At 42.8% G+C, this 9,758-nt stretch overlaps 1 protein-coding gene across 2 annotated transcripts in view; it reads left to right on the top strand.

Moving 5' to 3' along the window:
- Positions 1–3,830: 3,830 nt before the first annotated feature.
- daam2 (dishevelled associated activator of morphogenesis 2) overlaps positions 3,831–9,758 on the top strand; it is a gene marked incomplete at its 5' end in the record, with an annotated part of 69,749 nt that continues 63,821 nt past the window's right edge. For both annotated transcript variants that reach the window (XM_032499978.1, XM_032499977.1), the window contains 1 exon segment: positions 3,831–4,122. In XM_032499978.1, the coding sequence (XP_032355869.1) occupies positions 3,831–4,122 (292 nt within the window).

Genomic DNA, 9,758 nt, shown 5'->3' with positions numbered 1-9,758 from the left:
GATGGATGGATGGATGAAGGGAAATGTCACTCCATTCACCCTGGAAAAAGGAATAATTGGAGATGACAGTGAGTCGGAGGGGGAGGGAGGAAATGAAAAGCTGGGAGATAAGAGTGTCTTTCAGGGCACATATGGCAGGGGACATGGTCAATTTGGATTGTGTTTGTGTGGTGACTCCACCATACAGAGAATGACAAAGGTTACACATGCACAGCCCTCAGTGTTCTTGGTTCATTGTTTGTCCATGTACATACAGTATATACTGTACAGTATATTTCTGTGTGTGTATTTGGATTCCTTGGCCTACTATCCCTGGCCATGGGCTGGACGACGGCCAGCAGAGCTGGTGTTGAGTGATGGCTGGCCGCACGTGGGGCTCTATGGGAGGGTGAAGTTAAACACACACACACACACAGACACACACACAAACACTGGACAGGAGGTTTAGGTTGTGTGTTTTTGCTGAATGGCTTTAAAACCCCTGTAGAGCGGCTTCTTTTCCATCAGCCTCAGCCAGCTGTCCTCAGTGTCAATATCTAACTCACCACCGTAAAGATTTGGCACCAGCTCATACTTTATCTTTATAGTAATAAAAATGATAAAAAGCAGTCAGTCAGCCTTTTATAGTGTAAATGTATGGAACAAATCTCCATAAGTTAGTCTTTTGAAGTGGGCTTTTTACTGTCATCTCACAGTTTCCTTTTCCCCACTGACTCAACACAGTGACTGCTAATATACAGTACGTTCAGTCTGATCGTGCCATGCTGAGCCACATCTGGTTTGGTACAAGTTCATATGGCGTATCTGCAACTGGTTGCTCAAACCCCATGCACATGTGACAGTTATCTTTGGGCGTTTTCATATAATCAACCCTTAGTTCGGTTGAATCAAAGTAGAGTTTGTTTGCCCCGCCGCTGCGTTTCTTTTGGTCAAGTGAAAACGCGGCAATTGCACTTGGGTGTGCACCAAAAGTGGACCAAACCAGCGTACTGAGACCTACTTGATGAAAGTGGACAACTGCCCCACGGCCCCAGATCCTCAAGGGTCTGTGGGAACTGGCAAAAGTGTTAGAACCATCACAGGTGATCTATACAGTATGGCATAATCAAGTGCAACAATGTAGCTAATAAGAAAAGAGAATGATCCGTTTCATTCTGAAAGGTCCGCTTTTTTAAAACAAACATGAAAAATGTTGTTTCAAAACTACTGTAACTACTTTACTACCACTATACTCCATAGTGATGTTTGTTCAAACAGAGCGAGGCTGAAGTCTCATTGGTTACTGGATTTAAATAAATACCTCTTAACTGCAGTAAATGCACAAAAAAGAAAGAAAGAAAGTGTCCAGGTCCTAAAATCTGACTTTTATAGAGAAATTCTGAACGGTGTAGGACCTCGCAACACTAAATTCGTACCTACCTTCAATTTCTGTCACAAAAACAAATCAATAGGAAGCAAGTGCATACATGTTCGGTAGGATATACCACTAAAGCAAAATATAAACTGAAATGCCGGGCTGATACGATCAACAGATATTAGGCATTTTCCAAACTACTAATGCTTTTTATTATTTAAGTTGATAGTGTGTTTACACAAATACTTTGTATTTCATCAAACTAACCCATACTGACATAGTTTGTGTGTCATAGGCAGCAGGATCCTTATACTATGTACAGGGACTGGGAGGAACAGGGGAATGATAGGGGCCCCACTGGTCATTTTTGCCGTGGAGCCCTCTAGCAGGTTATTCAGAGATTTGTCACCTCGGCTATCATAACACATGCTGGTGCAGTATCAAATGTACATTGCACAACATGCCACACATGCTATTATTGACATCAAGCCCACTGATGCAATGGATATGAAACAGTCCCCATATTTGAAGGTGATTATACAGATACAGAATAATCTAAGAAGCAATACTTGCCAGAAAATAAGCCCAGTGATGGCTGCACAGGCGTTTCCATGTTCAACTGTGGTTTCTTTTCATTTCAAACAAGCCTGCAGTGTATTTGGAGCTGTGCACAGCTCTGCTGCTTCTGCCTTGAGAGGGATGGCACATTCAAGGAGGCAGAAATAGCAAATGAGCAAAGGACGAAGGGGTAAAATGGGAATGTGGTGTTTTTCTCTTTCCATTTTTTCCTCCCCTTTTTAAGCTCTTGTCGATGGCCCAGCGCATTCATAAAGAATTTACCATACGGCTATTTTTAAACCGTGCAGTGAGAACGCCTACGCTGAACCAATGTGTGAGAGAGGGATGGCGGAGAGTCGTGCTCAGTCAAGATGTAGTCTATTGTGGCTTCTTGTGGAAACTGAAGTCATAAACTTTCACGGCCATATTAAACAGAAGGGTGCAAAGCTCTAGCCAACACGTAATGCATGTTTGGTTATGTACAAATATCAATAAAAGCTTAATATTTGGAAGAGGAATGGATAGATAGAAGTATAAAAGTAAAATCTGCTTTTGTTGGACTTGGTTGTGTGCTCTGGATGGCGACTTCATTTTATTGTATTTCACATAAATGGCTCAAAAATGGATTTCTTGGTCAGCTATTTCTGCTGGATTTGCATGTCCGTGGTATTTGCATAACTGGCTTGAGGTCCATTCATTTACAAATGCCGTAAACTGTTGCATAAAGAAGAGCTTTTGCAACTGTGTGAGCCGCTGTGGGTGTATGATCACATTGTGTAAGTAAGTTTTGAGGTTGATAGGACATAATATGGTGTAAAGAGTGTATTATTCATACAGTGGAGACCACCCACATCCTCTTGTGGCATTGAGGAAATCCTCCAGGGTGTCTGGACCTATTCAGTCTCTTGCTCCTGTTGTAGTGGATGTCATTCACGACTGTCCATACACACACACACACATATACTCACACACACACAGTGTCCGCTCTACTGAAAGAGTGAGGGCAGTGCTGGGGCAGCTCTCGGTGCAAGTCTACACAAACAACACACACACACACACACACACACACACACACACACACACACACACACACACACACACACACACACACACACACACACACATTCAGTGGACAGAAACCATTGTACTTCACGGACAAGGGGTTTCTTTGTCCAGGCATAAGTGCAACCGATGTCATGATGAGGAGACGATGGCGGCCCCTGCTGCCTCTGCCCCTTGCCACACAGCAATCCGTAGTATGTCCACCATGGTGCATGTTCATACAGGGACAGTGAGGGAAAATTAATATTTCAACATAAAACTACATGAAATCAACAGTTTTCAGTGTTGAACTTGCTCTTTCCTCCATGGGGATGTTGGTGCCATCTGTAGTGGTACAGTAGGCTCTCATTGCTAAAGCATTTCTGCAGTGTACTTTCCAGAGATCGCTCCTTAATCAGTCTGTATTTCCAGCACTATAATGTCTTCATGAGAAAATCCTAAAACAAGGAGTTAAAAATTCTGTAGCTTGTATTTTTCCTTTGTTTTGCTGTAGTGGTTCTCGCTGCTCATGTATCTTCCTGTATTTCTTGAAAACTGACTGGGGCTGCTGGAAACATGAATTGCTTCACTTCCTGTGCACTACAAATAATTTCTTTCCAAGGAAACGTTGATCAGATACAGGGCGTGTAGACCAGCATGAGGCCTTCGTGAATGTAGTATAGGCTGAATCTCTGTCGTGCTACATTATGATACGAAAACAGGATACATTATTTACTGTACATATACAGTAACCTGCAAATGTCATGCATTATAACATTAACCATGCTTGTCTAAATGTATTGCCATTTACAGTGATTCTTAATTACACTGGGGAAACCAAACATAACAGTGTCCCTCTTTCTCCTTTCTCTTGTAGATCATGCCCCCCAGATAGCAGCAGCGTCGTCCTCCTCTCCAACCCCCCCTTCCCTGCCCCTTGGCCCCCCTCCTTTACCTTCCCGATCAGCACCAGCACTGCCACCTGTGTCACCACAGCCACCATGCCCCCCAGGAAGAGGACGCGGTCGGGCCTGGGCTTCCTGTGCTGCTTTGGCAGCAGCGAGCCTCCGGAGATCAACCTCAAAGACAGCGTACCGCTGCAGCTGCTGGAGTTCAGCGCCCCCATGCCGCCCTCTGAGGAGCTGCACGCGCGCTTCTCCGAACTGGTGGTGAGTAAAGATCGTAATGGTTGAGCAAGCTAGTTGAATGAGTCTCAACATACACTACTCTGGGCAGGTGGTAAGGGAGTGTGTCATACATTTGAGGTTTAGATTCATCTCCCCTTGAGTTGTTTCAATAGTGGAGCAGAGTCAAATTAAGAAATCAACTGGGCTTTTTGATTTCTGAATCCTAAGGCAATTATACCCCAGTGGTTTCACAGGCTACATGCTGACTCAGTCTTGCAGTATGTTTTACATACAGTATGAATTAAGTTCCTGCATGTTAGCAGTTGCTATGGGATTACGCTTACAGTATACTAAGGATATTTTTCTACAATGCTTTTTCTATTCAGAACTCAGAATCAGAACTGATAACCGAACATTTTCATGATAGTATAGTAAAAGTTGCGGGATAATTTGCAAATCTAACTGTACTCACCCAATAATTCTGTGTATTGGGCCTGTTCAACTTGATTTCACATTTCCCAGAAAAGTCACCAAACAGAAATGCTGTACATTAAAGTAACTTTGGCTCAAAACAATACTTTGGTACAATGTAAACCCTGACATCTTCTTTTCCTAATGCTGAGCAGCCCATTTCTTTTTATTTTCCTTCTTTTGCATGTTTATTATCCTGACCAAACAGGATTAGGGACATGAATTGGAAGCAATTAGGGAGTGCGTCTTGATGGTTGGATGAGGCCATGGCCCAACCCCATCACCAACAGCCCTCCCTGTTCCACAAATCCAGAAGCTCATCCTTTACACTACACACAGTCCACCCTTGTGCAGCGGTTCCCATCTTGTGCACAGATCACACTTGTTGGCAGAGGTTGTTTGTCTATACTCCTGCCAGACTGGCATGGCTGTGTTGGCATGTACCCATGATGTGGAGAGGGATCAGGGCACAGCTGTCAGAATGGAGCCGTCTGCTGTGGGTTTCAGCTGCCATGCAAGCTGCTTCTGGCTTTGCTGGGAAAAACGGGCCTTCGCAATCTCTTTATTTTGCTCAGTTACTGTCTCTTGCTCTGTTTGGGTCCCGTCAGTTTCCATCTCAGCACTTCTGCCATGCTCTCCTTAACCTCAGATTTCCTTCCATCTCTTACTCCCATCTCCCTCTCTCAACAATGTGTTCAGCAGCATGGCTACAGGGCTAGTCTGTCCTGGGGAGTGCTAAACTTCCCCGGTTGCAGAATAAATCACTCCTCCAATTGTCCAAATCAATTCAGGAGGTTAAGTGAAATTCCATTTGTGATAGGAAATTATTCACTATTATCATCGCAGATGTTTTCCCAACGGGGATCCTTTCCCCATGTTTCTAGCTAATTGACCTGATATGGTCCTACATTTTCTGTCTAAGCTCCTTTTTATATAATCACTGGTAATGCACAAGCCATTAAACCTCACTAGCTGCAGTATATCTATTGGCTTGATTGGAGAAAATTAAAAGTTAGGATTATAGCAATCAAGACATTGATTGCCTTAATCAGTAAGTCTTGATTGTCTCATGTCTGGAAGGACCTAATGCGCTTTCAGTTGTGCAATAACTAAAGCTCAGTTACGGAGAACCAACAGGTTGTTATTTAACAAACTTAATGCCCTATGTGGCTTGATAAAATGCATACAAGGAGAAAAAATATTGGAAAAGCGAACACAGACATATATTGCGTGGGATAAAATAAAAACATGCCTTTCATTTGGAAGTGCTTAGCAAAATCACAGCAGTCCTCATGGTTGAGAGGACTGAATGACCCACAGCTCAGTTTTGGGGTAAATGTCTGAGCCTGCGACAAAGCTGACACAGATGCATGAGCTGAAGAAGAAGCAGAGCCGACAGGTCCATCCCCAATTTCCAGACTTCTTGACTTGCAGCTTTTCGTCCCAGGAGAGAAGCCAGATTTGGCATTTTCTCATTGGATCTGGGCCCTTCCACATGTTGTGAATAGATTATTCTTCAGATGGTTGCTGGATGGCTACATCTGAGGGTGTTACTCAGATTGTGTCTTTGGGTTAATGTCTGTTAGGCTCTGCTTCATTTTGTCTACTTTGCTGCAGAATTACGGCATTGAATGTAGCACTGAAAGGTCAAATTCAACGTTTGATTAAGTTGCATCAAATCATAAATGGCAATACTAGCTGCTCTGTAAATGGTTTCCTGTGTTCAGTTTGAGAAATAATCTGAAACTGAAAGGGAAAAATGTTTTTGGGTTTCATGATTGCGCCCCCTAGTTTTGCATGAATTCTAAGGATTACTGGAAATCCATCTATGCAGATGTAGATCTTATTTAGATAACAGCCAATGAAATCTTGCATAAAGCAGAAACATCCGTGTTCTATCACTGGCAGAGCAGACATCACAGAGCCAGACAGAAGCCTGCTACACAACACAAGAGCCACAGACCAATAACCACATTACCTATGCTGCTGAAGTCTGCTTTTTATCCAACTTACAAACATGAACACACATCTTGTTCTGCTTGATGAACGAGCCACCAAACAAACTAGGGCTGCCCCCTGAAAGTCAACATGTCTAATCATCTGTGAGCCCATTAGTTGTTGCAAGCATGGTAACATTTTTGTACACTTCTTGTGAATATATATCAAGTAATTGTATTTCCATGTGTGTTAAACCTTTGTATAATTTATTTTGAAAACCGGACATAGTCACGCGTGTATCCTGCTAACTTCACCAAGTCGGTCACTGATCTAGGTCATTTGGACTTCTTCTCCCTGATTCTTGGTCATTGTTCTATTACAGTAGCTCTTTGGTACTTTTCCAATGAATATAGTTTGTGTTCAGGTCTTCACTGTGCCCTTATTCTGTTTTATATCTCAAATAATAATAATAAAAATCTTCCAAAATAGCAATTCCAATGAATATAGTTTGTGTTCAGGTCTTCACTGTGCCCTTATTCTGTTTTATATCTCAAATAATAATAATAAAAATCTTCCAAAATAGCAATTTCATTTAATTTTTTTCATAGAAATGAATAAAACACTTAGGTATAAGTAAACTGAATATTTAAATACAAAAGTTTGTTTAAACCCCTTAAAATCACGATGGACTTGCAGCCCCTGTGAAGCTTTGGCACCCCCCCCCCCCCCCCCAGTGAGTTATATGATCACTTAACCCGTGACAGTTTGATTCATGTCCATTGATTGGTTGACCAATGCACAATCTGCTTCTACCTAACAATGGTCATCTGTCCAAACTGTTTGTCCCCCACATCTGTTTTACTGATCCGGCCGCCGACTTGCTGACACATCGTACCAGTGGTCCAAAAATCAGTACAACCTTACCTCGAGCTTATAATGTTGACACGAAGAGCCAATGTAGAGAGGCGAGGAGCTGTGCCACAAGGACGGAAATAAAGAAAGATGAGAGTAACATAACATAACGTGTTTCCATGGCAACAGGAGCTGGGAGGGGTATTGTTATGAAAGCCTTTCCTGAGGATGAGACTCAATGGAGCCTCTGGAGTGGGAGCGACAGATCTGGGCCAAGCGGAGGAGTAAACCACCTCCACGTGTCTTTGTGTCCATTACGGGGTCTTGCACTGTGTCCAGCCAGTGCACGTTCAGCTTACACTCTTAGTGGGAGAAAAGACTTTCACTGACTTGTCTCAGTAATATTGTGTGAAAAACTGTTGGCCAGAAAATCCTTAACTTGTCTATTGTGCCATGATTGTATTATTGAAATATATGTAATGACATACATGGTGGGATGTCTGTCCCTTGTGTTTTCCTGAATGATCACAGGTGATGATCGAGATGGAATTGAATAAGCAGATATTAATTACTACCAGGGTATGATTTTCCAGGGGGGGATGCAGGGAATGTCCCCCTTTCTGGTGTACATATCCCTGCATCTGCTCAATTGATTTTATCCCTGGTGGGGACAAAATCCATCTTCCTCTTCCCCCCCCCCCCCCCCCCCCCCCCCCCCTCAAAGTGATCAATGCTACGTCACCAATAGACCATATAATATATACCGAAAATAGAAGTATTTTCAAATAAGTAAAACGCTGTAATGTGAACACTTTTTTTTTTCAGCTGCTACACAGCTCCGGGACGCCAGCTAACAGCCGCAGTTGTATAGCTGCCATTAGGTGACTGCAAGCTGGCTACAGTCCCCGCCATACGACCTATGGTCCTTTCTGGGGCCGTGGTAGTGGAGTTAAGCCAGAAAAATTGAGCGTCATGGGGAGATGACAGTTATGTTTAGGCGCCAACACAATAAATTTAGTAAATAGATTATATTTCGATTAAAACACATTCCAGAGGAACGAACGAGCATTTTCTGGGTCAAAGCCTTTTGTTTTGGACGGCCAAGTGGCTCTTTCCATGATATTGGAAGAGGGATTTAATTCTTGCATGTTTTTTTTGTTTGTTTTTTTGCATGGACCCCCCCCCCACACACACACACACACACACACACACACACACATCTGCTTTCTTCACACACCCTGCTTACTACCACTAGTAAACTGGGTAACTGATTGTATATATTTTGACCACAACTCACTCTTCACCCAAAGGCACACCAGCAAGCCCTGCTATTTTAAAACCACACGTTCCTCAACTGCTTTTAATGCTCTGCTACATATACCCAAACATTGGACGCATTGTCAAATGTTTAACCTTTAAGCAACCTCTACTAACTTCTCGGCTACTTCATAAAAATTGCAGGAGCATAGAACAAGTAATGTAGCAAAAGAGATGACTTTTTTGTCCTTGGTGCGTAGCTGACAAAGGTAATTTTGCAGAATAAGCATGTGTGGGAGCCATCTTTGGTTCCCTTGTGTAAACACTTCCTCTCTGCAGCCAAATGTGCAACAACTCATTCGAGAGAACGTCTGAAGAATAAACGTGCTTTCAAGTCTGCTGTAAACCCATATGAAAGCCTTCTGTGCCAATGACGAACTTGACAAACCCATGCAAATGAGCCTGGAAGCAATCGGCACTCATTTAAACACAATGAACAAAGGCCACATCAGAGGATCTAATGGATCGCATCAATAAAACTCCACATTTGCAGCTGGCAATTTCCTGATAGCCAATGTGCCACAGTTCTGGGTTCTGTTATTTGGATCTGGGTGCATTTTAAACAGTTTGTTTCCACAAGTGTTTCAAGGCTCGCACGCATAGTTGAGAGAGCGAGAGAGAGAGATATGTATATATATTTATATATTTATATACACACGCACACACACATCATGTGTGAAGTTTGGCGGGGCTTCAACAACGATGACAGCTTTATTTTACTTTCTCAAGGCAATTCCCTGCTATTAACATTGTATCAAATGGGAAATTGCTCTCATATTTAGTTAATTAAAGAATGGGTCCTGCTCAGTCATTTTGGTACTTGCAGTACATTTCTCACTGGTTTCGTTCTTCAAAAAGAAGAAAGTGGGAGGTTGTTTGGGGACAACAAGACACGTATTTACAAGTTTCGGCTGATAGCGATGAACACTTTGCGTTTGCAGTGGAAAGGTCGGCATGTGGTTGCAATGTTTCGACATATTTGCAAGGGCTTGAACCCAACTACCAAGTGCCGCTGAAACCCGCTGCGTCGAGGGGTAAACCTCCATATATGGACACCTGATCTACCAACTAAGCTCTCTGGGTGCCCACATTTTTTTTTT

This window comes from Etheostoma spectabile, chromosome 20 (assembly GCF_008692095.1).
Source record: "Etheostoma spectabile isolate EspeVRDwgs_2016 chromosome 20, UIUC_Espe_1.0, whole genome shotgun sequence".
Lineage (NCBI taxonomy): Eukaryota > Metazoa > Chordata > Actinopteri > Perciformes > Percidae > Etheostoma > Etheostoma spectabile.
Note: the sequence above shows the minus strand (reverse complement) of the source record. Positions and strands in the feature narration are given on the sequence as shown.